Source organism: Enhydra lutris, unplaced genomic scaffold (genome assembly GCF_002288905.1).
Source record: "Enhydra lutris kenyoni isolate GAN:26980312 unplaced genomic scaffold, ASM228890v2 scaffoldscaffold31, whole genome shotgun sequence".
Taxonomy (NCBI): domain Eukaryota; kingdom Metazoa; phylum Chordata; class Mammalia; order Carnivora; family Mustelidae; genus Enhydra; species Enhydra lutris.
The window spans coordinates 16,656,969-16,673,610 of NW_019154115.1; the positions used below are offsets into that span (position 1 = coordinate 16,656,969).

The window sequence follows — 16,642 nt, forward strand, 5'->3', positions numbered from 1 at the left end:
AAGAGAAATGTTTATAAGTTGAGAAGAAGGAACCAGTGGAGAAGGAGACGGTGCAGAGAGAATATGGAATAACTGATAGAACGAAGTCCCTCAGAGCAGAAGGAGTCCAGAGACAGGAGACAGACAGTCACTTGTGCTGTCTAAAAATAACTTTTTGGAAGAATCACTTACCTGTGACTTTATTTCTTGTTCTTTTTCCTTTATCTGAATAGCATGTTTGGCCTGAGCAATGGGTGTCTCCCACATACAGTCTGAGAGAAGGGAAAAGAGGCGTTCAACAACCTATTTATTGAAGGAAAAAGAATGATATAATTTGTAAAAGGTAATTTTAAGTAATTTTAGAAAAAATAAGTCATGTAACTGTAATATTAAGTCAAATGTGAAATTTGATTATACTAATGTCCAAGCTACTCTGGGTGGTTGTAACTTAAACATCCTTTTTTAGGAAGACCATTAACCCACTTCTTAGTGGGTTCCATCGCCCTCATGTTTCCTCATTATATGGACCTCTGGTAAGGCCAACACAACCTCACACACTTCTCTCTCTCTAGAGCCCAAACCTACTAGGAAATTCCACAGATTTTCTTTCCCTTCTGACCTTCCAAATATTCACTATATCCCTGCTCCTCACACCCATAAGCTTAATTTCTTTCTCCTTGCTTGGAAATGAAATAATAAAGCAATCCCAGAAGCAGAAGTTTTGCTACTGAATAAATGACACATTTACCACTAGAGAGACTATAATTTAGATTTTGGGTGAATTATGTTACAGATGTGAAAATATCTTCTAATAGCTTTAAAGAATAGGAACCTGAGCCATTTGATCATCTTCTACACCAGATTCACAAGCTGGTAACACAGCCTCAAGGACGTGAAGTGCAAGGAGCCTCGTTCTTAGGTTACCAACTAGAGGAATACCTGGGAGGGGGGAAAAAACATATTCTTATTATCAGCGTGACTTACATTAAAAATGTAAATGAACCTCTTGAATAAAAATATCTGAAGCTCATAAGCATTTATGGTTGGAATGGACTACACTTCAACCTATTATCACAAGAATTCTGGACTCATCCCATTCCCAATGTACATGAATATTCATGTTTATATCTCAAGTTTTTATGCATATATAAATTTATTTATTAGAGAGAGAGGGAAAGAGAGAGAGAGAGAGGTGGCGTGTGCGTCAAGGGGCAAAGAGAGAAGGAAAGGAACAATCTTAAGCAGACTAAGTGTGGAGCCCAACAGGGGGGGCTCAACCTCACAACCCTGAGATCAGGACCTAAGCCAAAACCAAGAATGGGACACTTAACCAACTGTGCCATCCAATCACCCCTTTATTTTTTTTAAGATTTATTTTTTTAGAGCAAGAGAGACAGAGCACCCGTGGGTGGGAGTGGGGTGGTTATGTATATATAAAGGGAGTAGCACTATAGTAACTACTGTGCCAGGTACTATGTTATGCATTTCATACACATTAACTCTGCTGATCTTCACAAACCCCCGTTTTACTGATGAGGTAACCAAGGCTGAGAGAAGTGAAATAAGGGGACCACAGCTCAGCAGAGGTAGAACTTAAAACAGGTCTGTTAATCTCCAAATCTCAGGCTTATCATACCCTTTCTTGGCTTCTTCTCCATCCATGCCCTGACTGCCTCCCAGAAATTGTTAGGATTAATGGGAAGTAAGCGGTCCGTACTTTTCTAAAGTAAGTAAAGGTAGAGGCAGAATAATGACGGGTTTTTTTAATACCTTCTACCACAACAAAACCAGTTAAAAATAAATGAATATCTCCATTTTTTTCTTCATGCTCTAAGACGTTAATCAATAAAAGCCTCACCTTATTAAATGGGGGGGGGAAGCTGTTCTAAATTATACTAGTTAAGAAAAACTAGCAAAGTATATTGAGAATGCATACATATGAAATAACATGTACCATAGAAGATTAAATGATGTTTAAGCACATTTAAGAAAGATTGGGGTTTGATGAAAAAATTCTGGAAATGGAACACATGGTTGGTTGAATAACACTATGAATGTACTGAATATCATTTAACTATATGCTTAAATAGCTAAAACTGTAAACTTTTATATCTTATTTTATCACTGTAAATTTTATGTGTATTTTACCACAATTAAAAAAAAGACTAGGAAAGGACTTACAATAATCTATGCAAGCAGACTAGATGTTTAGGCTAAGAACTGGGAAGTAAGCTTATTACCCAGAACTTTCATAGACAGCACACAATCAGAAGTTATAATCAAGACAACAGAAATCATATTATGAGTGGACAAATGAGATCTGCATTTTGATAATCAAGAAGTGATGTTAAAACCTGTGCCAAATTATCATTTTAAATAGGATATTCTCTGCTTATTTTTATTATGATAATCCAAGCAAAGAGCATCAAGTTCTTTAGGTTAAATCCATAATCTAGTCTGGTGCTACTTTCTATTAAAATGGATGAATGGATAAAGAAGATATAGTTCATATATACAATGGAGTATTATAGCCTCCGTCAGAAAGGATGAATACCCAACTTTTGTATCAACATGGATGGGACTGGAGGAGATTATGCTGAGTGAAGTAAGTGAAATAAGTCAAGCAGAGAGAGTCAATTATCATATGGTTTCACTTACTTGTGGAGCATAAGGAATAACATGAAGGACATTGGGAGATGGAGAGAAGAAGTGAGTTGGGGGAAATTGGAGAGGGAGACAAAGCATGAGAGACTGTGGACTCTGAGAAACAAAGTGAGGGTTTTGAGCCTGGTGGTGGGTATTAAGGAGGGCATGAACTGCATGGAGCACTGGTGTGGTGCACAATGAATTTTGGAACACTGAAAAAAAATTAAATTAAATTAAAATTTTTAAAAATTCCTATAAATTTTTACTTCTGAAATTACATTTTTCTTTTGATCAAGTAAGTATTCAGAAAATAAAAGTTGTGAAATCAAGGTTAAATATCCAATGTTGTTCAAGTCCGGCACTCTCTGAATAAAACACATGTGATGTATAAAAATACTCTAATACAAGGCAAAGGTCATATACCTGAAGAACACTTCTGAGATGCTATATTTAGAAGCACTTCTGTCCATTTTGGGGAAGCCATTTTTGATTGAATTGCTTTTGAAGATACAACTCTGCGAAGAAAAACTAAAAAATCCCCCAGGTGCAGTTCGGCTGCATGCTGTTTCCTAAGAGCAGCTGAAGAGGGAAGAGACAAGATTACACTACATTACAACCAAAAATCAGAAAAATGTCTTATATCAAGTAACTTACATTAAACGCAGGAAGCCCAAACTTAACTTAAAATTTGTCAATTAGCTGCTGAATTTTTATTTATTTTATTTTTTAAAGATTTTATTTATCTATTTGACAGAGAGCAGGAGAGAGAGAGAGAGAGAGAAAGCATAAGCAGAGGGAGCAGCAGAGGGAGGGGGAGAACCAGGCTCCCCACTGAGCAGGGAGCCCTGACACGGGTCTTTATCCCAGGACACTGGGATGATGACCTCAGCTGAAGGCAGATGCTAAACCAACTGAGACACCCAGGCGCCCCGCTGTTGAATTTTTAAAACTTAAAGGACAGAATGAGGAAAGGTTAGAAAATAATGCCAAGCTTAAAACATTTCTTACATTTGTGTATAATAGTGAGGTTGCTAGAACAAAGTATGTGTATTTGGTTTTGCACATTTTTTAAAACTGCTATTCTGAAAAACAACAGTTCTCTATGCAAGTCTAGAGTTTTACCAGCTAGAATCTGAAGGAACTTGTCTGTGAACCCCCTTAAAGTTGCATGAAAATTGTGTACTTGATTAGTAAAAGTTCACAACTTGGATCACATTTTCAAAAAGTCCATGATCTCTCCCAGCCCAATCAAATTAAGAATCACATCTCTAAAAAACACTTTGTGCTTTCAGATTCTACAAAGAAACAAATTTCTAGGCCTGAGTCTGATCTGACTGAGCACTAACTCCATGTATATAAACAGCTTTCATACAAACGTGCCCTAACCAATCTTCCCAGTTTTTCCAGCAGCATTAGTACCAGATTCTCTCTCACCCCCCCTCACAGTTTCCCTTCACCCTGTGCATTTTGAGGCCAGAGAACTATCTGCTCTTCCTGTAATGCACCATGTTTTATCATCATCCAGCACCTTTCATACCCTCTCAGCCTGGCAAAGTCCCACTCAGCAGTCAAGAGGAAGAAGGATGCCAGCGAGGCAGTTGCCCAGAATGTCAATCTCTAAGGGGCACAAAAACATACAAAATCCTAACAATTTGAGGAAGGTATTCACTCCTTTCAGGGAGATCCTGGCATGTCAAATTAAGAAATACACAAGACAAAGCACTTTAGAGGGAGACCCTCGCACCAAGAGCCACACTTAGATGACCAGAATCTATCTTCACAGATATCTCGTCATTGCTAGAGGACTTCTGTTCTGCAAAGATGGGTATACATGTCTATGACAGAACTAGAATGCTGGCAACAATTGGAGACCATTGTACTCCTTTGCTACACTTTCTCTACCTTGTACTCTAACTCTTCTTTGCTTAAAAGCTAAGAAGCAAATATTTTTATATCAGTTTGAAGAATGTAAAATTATTAGCCTTCCCTAGATACCCACATATCACTCCAACCTGTTTGTATACATTCCTCCAAAATCCAGTTTAAAAAGCTACCTCTTCGATGTGAACTTCTCTCTGGGTAGAGATCCTTGGGAAAATCTCTTCAATGAGCCCTCCATTCTACACCCCAACCTCACTCCTAGCAAGTACCTCTGTAACAAGACACTAAATTAATTAAATTAACTGAAGTCTGGAGACCTTCAATTATATAATTATATAATTATATATATTTATATTATATAAAATAAATATATTATACTATATATAATATATATATTAAATATATATATTTTAAATATATTTACATATAAATATAGATATTTATATTATATATTATATAATTGTATATTAATTATAATAATTATATAATATAAAGCTGGGTGATATACCATGGTGATTCAGTTTGTTTCAGTATCAATACTGTTTGAAATGAAAGGTACACCTTATTTTTGGTAAAGTATTTTAGATGGTTTGTGGGGTTATTAAAAGGTGGCCACTATGTGTGACCAGAATCAGTCTCCCTCCCAACCATCCCCACGAATAGAGAGAGGACAGCAGCATTCTCTCCAGGATGACCTGAGAGGAATGGGTGTGGATTCAGCCTGCTGTTACACCTGCCGAGATTCACTCACAGAAGAACTTTCTTTCTTTCTTTTCTTTTTTTTTTTAAAGATTTTATTTATTTATTTGACAGAGAGAGAGGAGGAAGCAGGCTCCCCGCTGAGCAGAGAGCCCGATGCGGGGCTCGATCCCAGGACCCTGGGATCACAACCTGAGCCGAAGGCAGAGGCCCCAAACCACTGAGCCACCCAGGCACCCCGAACTCTTTCTTTCTTTACTGGATATGGAAGGGCCCAGTTTTCCTGGGGACCTACAGGTTGAGAAGTAACACTATTATGTCCTCCTTGCTGTCCATATGTATGGTATTCAGCAGAGAATGGTGAGAAACTATTACCTTAACCACCTTGTATTCCTCACTGGATCTCAGGAAAACAGGAGGTGGCATTAAAAGCTTATGCTTAGGGGCGCCTGGGTGGCTCAGTGGGTTAGGCCTCTGCCTTCGGCTCGGGTCATGGTCTCAGGGCCCTGGGATCGAGCCCCGCATCGGGCTCTCTGCTCAGCAGGGAGCCTGCTTCCCTTCCTCTCTCTCTCTGCCTGCCTCTCTGCCTACTTGTGATCTCTGTCTGTCAAATAACTAAATAAAATCTTTAAAAAAAAAAAAAGCTTATGCTTATTTTACCCCTTGTGAGCCTCTCTCTGTAAAGAGGGAGAAGGAATCTGCCACAGGTGTAGCCTCTGAAACCAAAAACTGGTCCTTAATCAGACTCAGACATCCTCCTAGACTCTGATTTAAGAAATTTAGCTCTTTCTTCTGAGACTCTTATATTACACTGTTACTATTTGTTGGCATATCTGCCTCTCTCGTTATCCTAGAAGATTCGCGAGAGCAGAGTCAATGTTTTATCATTTTTGTATCCACAGGATATTTCCTCTATCCACTCATCTATCTATACAATATTATTTTAATATTAATTCATCTAATTTTATTATTATTAAAGGATTTTAACAGAGAGGATTTTAAGGGCTCCCAGAGTTTATTTTCATAGTAAGACATGGTAGTTTTGTAAAAACATGTAAAATAAATGACCAATTTTAAACTTTTATTCCTTAATTATGTAGCAGACAAAGGTAGCATTTCTGCTGTTTTACAATGTTCACTATAGTTTTTTAAAGCTATGATCAGATGGTCATATTATAGCAATGAAATATATAACATTTAAAAATAACAAGTGACCAGGAAATATAACGGCCTAGCAAGAAGTTCAGCTACTCTAATTCTAACCTACTTCCCAAATATGAAAACCTTGGTCCTGGGGGAACACCTAAGCCAAGACTATGATTAAAGATGCACTATCAAGATCAAATGCTAAGAAAACATAACCTGGGAGAATCAGTCACCTGGAACCTCTACATTCCAGACCCAGGACAGCCAAGGAGAAGTTGAATCTAAAGAGGAAGCAGTATGGTCACTGCATCAAGGTTAACAGACTCTAAGGAGAGGAGGTTTGGTCAGAAGCTCATTTAAATCATACATATTTGGAGAGAAAAGGGGTTTATAAATGAATGAATAAAAATTCTTTCAAAAAAATTCCTTCACATCTCACAACAGAAAGAAGTCTAGATTCTAATGATATTTACACAAAAAGGACTCAATAAATGCTTGTGAATGATGACACAGAAAAGAGTTTATGATACCTCTGAAGTCCTTCTTTTCAGTTTCTCCACTGGAGTCAACTTTTTTTCCTTCTTCTTCACCCTCTTCTCCTTCCCCTTCTCCAAAAGAGGCCATAAGTAGTACACCAGCTTGGGATAACAAATTCTTCAACTGACTACAAAGTAGGTCCAACAAGGACTGAACTACTTTGGGGCTCAGTTTATCAGCGTAAGTCCTACATGAAGTAACAGGAAAAGAACAGTGATAGTAACACAGCTGGGCAATTGTTTGTGCACGAACAGATTAAGGAGTTTGGGGGAAATGGAAATTACTAAAATGTGAAAAGACTAGGTCCTATATAGCTCCCACCAAGACATCTAATAGTGCTCACCCTGTAGTGATGGCCAGAATCTGGAGCAATCTTGTACTAGCCACTTTTAAAGCTGTGCTAAGCTGGGAAACACCCGTCTTTGGCAACAACTGCAGAGGCTGTCCTAGCATGGTGTCTGTGCCACATAACTGCGACAATACATTCAGCAGACCGGTGGAAATTGCCAAAGAAACATCCACTGGTTGATAGTGAACACTCAGGGCAAAAACTGTAACCAACAGGAGACGTTGCTGGGCTTCTAGAAAAGATGGAAAGACAACAGAGAATTTTCTTTGAAGTAAGCAAAGCATTTACTAATATAATCATATTCCAAAATATAAATAGTAACGTGGAACACTATTACATTTTCAAAAATTTATTCTCCACCTGTAAATTGACCCAGTAATGTTAAAACAAGATACAGAATACCTAAAGTATCTAGCATCAAACATAACTTGCATCTTACATTTGCCGGACCAGTTACTCACCAATGTGATGCTTGTTTGCTTGCAGAGCTCTCTCTAGGGTAGCAGACAATTGTTGATAAATCTTATGCACGGCCACCTGGATTTCAATCTGAATATTTCTTTTAGCTGCTCTGATCCCATCCTGAATTATATATAAAAATTTACTTTTTCTATTAGTAACAATAACACCTATCCAAATAAAAGTATTAGCATTTTATCCCACTCTATAATAAAGCCCTATGGTGATTTTTAATTATTCCATATATTTCAGTATATAAGTTTTATAATAAGCTTATATTTAAATGCTTGACAATTCTTGATTCTATATAATCTTTCTCCTTTCCCACAAAGCAATTTTTTTCTCAAATATGGAAGATATAGAGACAACACTTAAGAAAATTTTTTGAAGCCATCAGAGAAACTAGGTAAAGTGATCAAGTGTAAATGTAAATTCTTGAAATCCATCCTCGCAAACACTAATCCCTATCCCAAATTAGAGCTATCTCTACCCAATTTGACTAAGGGTTAAGAAAACTGAGCCAGCAAAGAATCTAAAAGAACAATAGTAAAAATGGCCCACCTGATCCCAAATATACAACTATTACTACTCAGGAAACTAAAACAATGAGGTATCTTTAAGAATCATTTAAAAATCTTTATACTTTTAAACCTCAATCTTAAACACCAGAACATTTAGCATTATTAAACTGATTTTGTTAAAAAAATATATATATAATCTGAATGTCTGCAAGATGTCATCCTTACACAACAGATCCATCACCCACCTGATAGTGATGCAATCGGCCACTCTCTCCTTTGGCTCCTGCATGTCCCACAGTGCCTAAACCAAAACACCCTGCTAAAAACTGTAGCCTCACAGATGTGAGCAGTGTGGATGACTGGAAGCCTGAGCTTGACCTGCTTCCTGTCAGAGAGATGCTACCTTTTTCCTCCATCCCAGACAACAGAACGAGGATCTGGTGAAGTGCTTCTAAACGAAGCTTGAGAAAAGTAAAATAAATATATTTTAGAGTCCTTCACTGAACTGAAACATAAAGGAATTCCAACACAGATAATATATTACTTAGCACACAGAAAGCTCTGACAGTTCTTAGAAAGCCATCCTATTAAACATTTACTTTATTATTAAGACTTTTTAAAATCAAAGCATTTCTAAAAACTCTACTAAGCATACTTCAGTAAAAAAAAGAGGCTACACAGGACAATGGGGAAAATAAATTTGTGTATAAGAGGCCTAATTTCAAGGCCAGACTCTTTACTCTGTTGAACTTGGAAAAGTCATTTAACTTCCTGAATCTGTTTCTTCACGTGTCAAAAGAGGCTAACACTGCGGCAGCTGGGTGTCAGTAGTTAACCATCTGCCTTCGGCTCAGGTCATGATCCCAGGGTCCTGGAATTGAGTCCTGTGTCAGGCTCCCTGCTCAGTGGGGAGCCTACTTCTCCCTCTCCCAGTCCCCCAGCTTGTGTTCCCTCTCTCACTATCTCTGTCAAATAAATAAAATCTTTATTAAAAAAAAAAAGAGGTTAATACTATAGTACTTTAACCTACTCACATAGCTATTTTGATGCTCATGAGAATAAATATGTGAAGGTTTCAAAACCATAAGGTACTATGATTATTGCTTCTTTCACTTATAATAAAGTAGTATAGAATGAATACTGTTTAATTCGAGAATTAGAAAAAGTATTTCTGAAAGGTTTCTCTGTGATTCTCCTGAACATTGGGCTCTATCTTCCCTAGGAAGACAATACCTACCACTTTGGCCAATCTGCCTATTCCTTTTTTATAATAAAATTTTTATTTTAAAATAACTATACACCTAATAATGCACAGAAGTGTTGAAAGATGGTACATATGTATGCCTATATCCTGTATGTCATCCCCCTACCTTTTGCTAATGTTATCATCTTAGGTAACTATGGTACACTTATTAAAACTATGAAATGAACACTGGTACAACACTATAACTAAGCCATAAACTTTATTTGGATTTCACCAGTTTTCCCATAATGTCTGTCTTCTGTTCCAAGATCTAATGCCAGAAAGCTTGTTGCATTTAACTGTCATGTTTTTCCTTAGTCTCCTTTAGTCTGTGACAGTTTCCATCTTTCTTTTGGAGGAGCTGTTCATGTATTTTATACAATGTCCCTCAGTTTGGGTTTGCCCAATGTTTTCTCATGACTGGACTAGAGTTATGGATTTGGGGGAAAATACCATAAGTCCTCATCAAACTATTTTCAGAGATGCATGATTGCACCATAACTTATTACTGATGATGTTAATCTTGATCACTTGGCTAACATTATGTCTGCCAGGTTTCCACAATGTAAAATTAATTCAATTTTTCCCTTTTTATACTCTGTAAGCCGTGAGCTCCTAAGTCCAGCTTACCCAGAGAAAAAGGAGGAATTAAGCTTTACTTCCTAAAAGGAAGAGTATTAAAGAGTTTGTGTACAAGGGTGTCTGGGTGGCTCAGGTCATGACCTCAGGGTCCTGGGATGGAACCCCACATCTGGCTCCCTGCTTAGCAGGAAGTCTATTTCTCCCTCTCCCTTTGCCCTTCCCCCATGCTCATGTCTGCCCACTCTCTCTCAAATAAATAAAATCTTAAAAAAAAAAAAAAAAAAGGAATTTGTATATATGTTAAAACCAGAATAATTAATAAATATTTTGAGGGAGATACTTTGAGGCTATGAAGACATCTTATGTCTCCTTGAAGTTCTGCTCACTAATTTTAGCATTCATCATTATTACTCTAGAGTTCTAATCTAGCCCTTTTTATTTATTTATATTTTTCAAAATAATTTAATAACAGATATGCCATTTATTTCTGTATAATAGTAAAAGAAAAGATGCTTAACTTTATATTAATATACTGGAGATACTTTTCATTTCCTAGTACATGTTTAGATTATTTATCAAACATTGCTAAAATAGAGAAAAGCTCTTACAAACTACAAAAGTAACTTTGTGTCTCCCAAACATTAATATCAAGTAGAAAAGCAGCAAGCAATGATTAGCAACATTCATACACTATTTTAATAACCCAAGAGGTAACTCTGATACAATTATTTGATCTTTTTTTCACATAACTTTGTTAATGACATTATTTGAAATGTCGTTTTAAAGTATGGATTTTAGCATGTTTCTATGAAGTCTTCTGCAATATAGCCTTTTTAAAATGGAGACAAATGGGTCAAAACTGAGGCTCTAAGAACCATATCTATATGCTCACCAGCCAGTCTCACCCTGGTTTCTAGGAGACAAGGAAAGACTTATGATTAAAGTATCTTGTTCTAAGAGATGACAATTAAAAATGAACTTTGTCCACTTCAAACAAAACATTATGCTGTTTTAGTCATGAGAGTGACATCAAAAAGTTCAGGTGGAGGAAAGGGAGAAGGAAGGAGTAGAAGAGAAGATTTTCCTACTATTATGCTTTCAGTGATTTAAGTTTCTCTAGTGCCTTATGAGGAATAAATTCAAAGACTTACTTCTGCCCTTAACTGCTGCTGTTCCATTGCAATGATGGAGGCTTGGGGACTTGTAGACATACTTTCCTCTGGTTCCTTAAAACCTGGGGCATTCCCCACATCTCCACTCACAAAGCTTACAACATTTTCAATCAAAGTGTGAACTCCCAAAGACTTGGTCAGATCAAAATCAGATTCAAAGGAGTAAGAGGAGTTGCATAACCAGTCTCTGCTATGTTTCAGGCGAGCCCAAGAGTCACTCAGGGTTTCCAACTGACTGTGCAAAGGACCTACATACAAACAGAACAAACATGTATCAATGACAACCAAGTAGAACATAAATTCTGAAACTAGACGAGGGCTGAGTACTGCTACCATACCAACTGGTGAGAAATGGACACTCATGTTTGAATACATGCATGCATTAAGTGAATTTGAGCAAAATGCTTTGGTAAAAAAACAAAAAACAAACAAAAAGTAGAGCAATGTAAGAAAATAAAGGGAAAGCCCTGTTTGATGTTTCAGTGTCTCTTTAAGCGCTTTAGCAACACGCTGCCACAAGAAAAAGAAAGGCAGAAGCTGCTCTCAAAATGCTTAGCTTAAAATGCTCTGCAGTATTAAACCAGACCACCATTTATGAACAAAAAAGAACTAGACACTTGGGACACTGCTGGTAAGACCTAACAGTAATACAACTTTATCTGATTTAACATTATTTTTGCAAGAAGTTAAGACTGAGCAAAAAGTCTACATATCTAAAATGAAACATTACCAAAAATGAATATAGAAGGGCAAGTAAACTTACACAAAAAGGAGACACAAACATCACCCTTTGGGTGTCATTAATATAAGGAACACTTTCACTGTGTCATATGCATATTTATTGTAGGTTGTGAAACTCCTATATAGAGGAAGCAAAGTTTCACAGACAAGAATATATGAGATTCACTGTAAAATTGTATCTATTTAAAATTACCAAGTGATGTCACAATAGTTGCTAGATATAATACCATTAGTTTTGCCAGTGGGCATTTTCTAGACTTATAATAGGTGAAAACATTAGACAATAAATATGTTAATATGTTTTAACTCAACAGCTGTCTAAGTCACATGACAATATTAACTTTAAATAAATATATAAATGTCCCATTCTTACAAGTCTTATCTTTTTTAATTTAATTGACCTCAGGTATATGAATTAGATAATCATAATCCTTGGCTCATGATATACTCTCATCACTGGTCCAAAATGGCCTGCTTCTGTATTTATTTATAATAAACATGAACAAAGAACTAGAAAATTGATAAAAACTTATAACTGCCTATCTGCTCCTCCTCCAACCCATCTCTCCATATCTCCTCCTAGCTAAGGCTGTCATTATCCCTAAGCTGGGTTTATCATTCCTTTGCTTTTATTAATACTAAATATTGTTTTTTATCTTATATGTATTCATTCCCAAGACAAAGAATGTTCAGTTTTAGTGGGTTTTGATTTTACAAAAAATAGCATTTTATGTACTCTTTTTGGGCATAATACTCTCTTCCATCAAATTAATACTGCCAATATTCATTCACATTAATGCATGTAGCCATAGTTCATTTGTCTGAGTGCTGTATAATGTCCTATCATGTGAATATACCAAATTTCTCTTCTAGGAATGCATCTTAAGTACCCAATAAAATATGCACTCCAAAAATTATATTTGTTGCGTAACAAGATGAAAAAGAATTGGAAGAGAACTACTTAAATACTAATGCCCACAGAGAAACAAATTAATAAAATATTGACTGCCTAACTTATTTCTGAATTACTACACCGATGTCAGTAAAACCCCAGGACTTCAAAATAAGATGTAGAAATTCAGCTAATATTATAAAGTAACTGAAATAATTTATAAGCATTCTACTAGAATAATTTAAAATGACAACAAATATATGGTTTATCTGCCTCCCATGTTTCAGCAAGAATTCTTAAGATTAAAAAAAAATGCTGAATTTTCAGTTTTACTGAGCATGAAAAACAATCAATCTGAAAATTCCCCAAATTGTATAGCTGAGTATTTTTTCACATAAAATAGAAAAGAGTAAAAAAAAAAATCCAAAGAATAATGTCCAGGATGGATAACATATTAAATTTAAAATGATATTTAAAGAATAAAGCAGAACCTAATAAAAAAAAAAAAAGAATCATTTTCCATGTCCTTAAGCACCTCAAATTCAGAATCTGGATATAGCCTGAACTTACAAATGATAGTTTTTTGGCTCTCTGCATTGAACTTCTTTGTTCAATAATAAAATCTCAGAATAAAAAGTTCTGTTTTTGGGACGCCTGGGTGGCTCAGTGGGTTAAAGCCTCTGCCTTCAGCTCAGGTCATGATCCCAGGGTCCTGGGATCGAGCCCCACATCGGGCTCTCTGCTCGGCGGGGAGCCTGCTTCCTCCTCTCTCTGCCTGCTTCTCTGCCTACTTGTGATCTCTGTCTGTCAAATAAATAAATAAAATCTTTAAAAAAAAAAAGTTCTGTTTTCCAATACTTACAAATTACTTTTCAAAATGAAAATAAAATATGCCATGAGCTAGTGTTAGAACCACAGAAGTAAAAGAGCCCTTGAAGATAATGTAGTCCTCAATTTCCAACTGAGGAAACAGAGACACAAAAAATTGATCTGTTAAATTAATAACATGAATTTCTTAATTTTACAGGAAGGATGTGATCTTACATACTCCTGTTATTAGTCAACATCACGAGTCACTAGTCCATGGAAATGTCACCTGCCTGCCTACACAAAGGTTCAACTATGAAGAATATATAAAGAGTGAATTTCTTTAATATACCTCAAAATGTTCTAGGAATGGGTGGGCAACCCATTCAAACCCTCTCTGCAAATTAAAGCAGGGGCTGAAGTTTTTGTACAAAGAGTCAAGACAGTAAATATTTTAGGTTTTTGTGGGTCATAAAGGTCTGTGCTACAATCACTCAACTTTGCTGCTGTCGTAAGAAAGTGGCCATAGACAATATATAAACAAATGACTTGTGGCTGTGTTCCAACAAAACCTTATTCACAAAAAAAAAGGTAGCAGACCAAACTTGGCTTACTAGGCATAGTTTGCTGACGCCAATGAAAAAGACACAACTTATCAGGTGTAAGACCCAAACAAAACATTGTATGACCAAAAGAAAGAACAAGAAAAATACGAATGAAAGCATTAGGATACATAAATAAAATAACTGTAACCCAAATACTTAGGCTGACATAAAAAATATTTTAAAACAAAACCTTACATTATGGAAATGAGATGACAAAACTCTTAAACTTTAAAAAATATTCTAACAACCTGATAACTTTGGTTTGTTCGATATTGTTTAATCTGAATACAGGAAATACTGTGTCTGAAAAGTACAACAAAAGCTTTCACAGAGTATGTGACTAAGTCCAGTTTCTACTTAGTATTAATTCAGAGTTATCTACTATAAAAAGAAAATATAAAGTCTAAGAAAATTTTGAGACTGTTTACTTGTCCTTACAACTTTGGTTCTTAAATGGAATTTTCAAAATGAACATCGCAGAGCTGCAATACATACTTTATAAACCATAAAATATGTAGGCAAGCCAAAAGGGGAAAAAAATTAAACATGCCATCATGTACTTGCTTGAAGCTCTTCTTTTTTCTGGGGCTCAACTGGCCAAAAAGGAGTAAATACACTACCACACAAGAATCAGAAGACAAAAGGAGAAATTTGATACAGGAGACAACATTTACATTTGCTCTTCTTTATATAATCTAATTTGAAATGCATAGTTACAACAGCATTTCACCCATACAGGTTATACCACAAAACACACATGCTGATAAATGTTTCCAGTATTATTATAGCTGTAAAACCCTAACACTTTATTTAAAGACCTAGGGAATAAAAAAAATCCAACAATATGATATTTTAATTAAGAAGATCTCTGACGTTGCTTCTTAAATTGTTGCTTTGGTATTCCCACCATTTTTCAGTGCATCAGCTTCAGCTTAACTACGAAAACTAAAGTTAAGTATCTGCAGAAAAGTATCTTTCAGTGAAGGACGAGCTTAGTTCCACACAACTACCGCAAGTCTTTACGGTATTTATCAAAGTACCAAAATACCAACACATGTAACAGGCTTTGTCAAAAATTTTGACAAGCTGCTGTAAGAATTAAGTGTGTTAATATGTTTTAAGTCATTAGAACAATGACTGGCATACATAAGCAGTTTACAGGTTTTAAAGAATGCAAATGTCATATTATCTCTGAGGTACTAAGCAGAAGTATGTTTCACTTATCTCTTTTTAAAGTATTTTGTAACTTTTTTTGGTTTTAGAATTTAGCTTCCATGCCTCTAAAGAGCCGAGCAAGCTGAAGGAGCTAAATTTATTTGCTCACTTTGCTCTACTCCTTCCTATATGCACTTACTTGGACCAACTATGAAACACGCACTGGAGTGAAGGAAGAAGAAGCAATCATGGCTTAACAGCATGAATCCTAGTATCTCCAACCAAATACTGAAATTACAGGCACTAGGAACTCCCAAGGAGCAGTCTTTGGAAGCACCATAAGGGCAGGTGAAATGTGTATACAACCATTAACTGTTACTGATACATCCATTTAATTTCAGTAAATGGGACATAATTAGACACTTATCTCTAATTTTTATTAGATTTTTAATAACTCAGGACCACTGAGACTATTTATTACAAAAGCTATGTGAGGAAAAAGTTTACATTTCCTCTTCAAAATATTGGAAAGGGGTAAACAAGTGTGTAGAAGTCTCACTTAGCTGGACAGCTGTTTGTCCTTCATTGCTCAAGTTAGAATCAGAACACCTAAATGGCCCCAAACAGTTCTCAGACTTAGTAGGTTCACTTGCACAACTGGAGATAGGCATACTAAGGCTTATGGCATCTGGTCCATATTGGCAATAAATAAGGAAAAAATAGGGTAGCTTATTTTACCATTACTTAAGAGCAAAACAAAACAAAAAAACCACCATCGTCAGAAGGTAGTTACTAAATATACATGATCTTTAAAAAATTCCTTTCAAAATATATTCTCCTAAACGTATTTTTAATGTTTGCTTCTTTTAAAGAAGGTAATCCATAATAAAACTATTAAGTGTACATTTTCATTGTTTAATCCACAAGCTCCAAGATTCATGAGATTGAAACCTACTTATTTTTGCTGCCCTTCCTAAAATAGTACTTCTACTTTCTAGTCACCTGTACCTAGGAACAAAGTCATTAGCAGCAGACTTTTTCCTCTGAGAACATTAAAATGTAATGATTACTAAGATAAATTGGTATCATATTAAGTGATATCATGAAAACTTATATAACTAGTTTGCCTCCCTATTATAATTTCCTAAGTGGATAATTAAAAATAAAAACTTTTCCCAAGAGGCCCTATATTTGCTTTTCTGTTTTCAACAAAATAAAGTTAAATTCC

The 16,642-nt window shown here is 35.8% G+C and overlaps 1 protein-coding gene across 7 annotated transcripts in view; it reads right to left on the bottom strand.

Annotated features, from left to right (window-relative positions):
• The window catches only part of LOC111153329 (HECT and RLD domain containing E3 ubiquitin protein ligase family member 1), a 169,107-nt gene that overhangs the window by 70,137 nt on the left and 82,328 nt on the right, over nucleotides 1-16,642 (bottom strand). For all 7 annotated transcript variants that reach the window (XM_022512300.1, XM_022512298.1, XM_022512295.1 and 4 more), the window contains exons 26-33: nucleotides 11,194-11,462; nucleotides 8,463-8,678; nucleotides 7,699-7,819; nucleotides 7,232-7,469; nucleotides 6,882-7,075; nucleotides 3,049-3,204; nucleotides 812-918; nucleotides 172-282 (exon numbers count right to left, since the gene is read on the bottom strand). In XM_022512300.1, coding sequence (XP_022368008.1) covers nucleotides 172-282; nucleotides 812-918; nucleotides 3,049-3,204; nucleotides 6,882-7,075; nucleotides 7,232-7,469; nucleotides 7,699-7,819; nucleotides 8,463-8,678; nucleotides 11,194-11,462 — 1,412 coding nt within the window. The remainder of the gene's footprint in view (nucleotides 1-171; nucleotides 283-811; nucleotides 919-3,048; nucleotides 3,205-6,881; nucleotides 7,076-7,231; nucleotides 7,470-7,698; nucleotides 7,820-8,462; nucleotides 8,679-11,193; nucleotides 11,463-16,642) is intronic.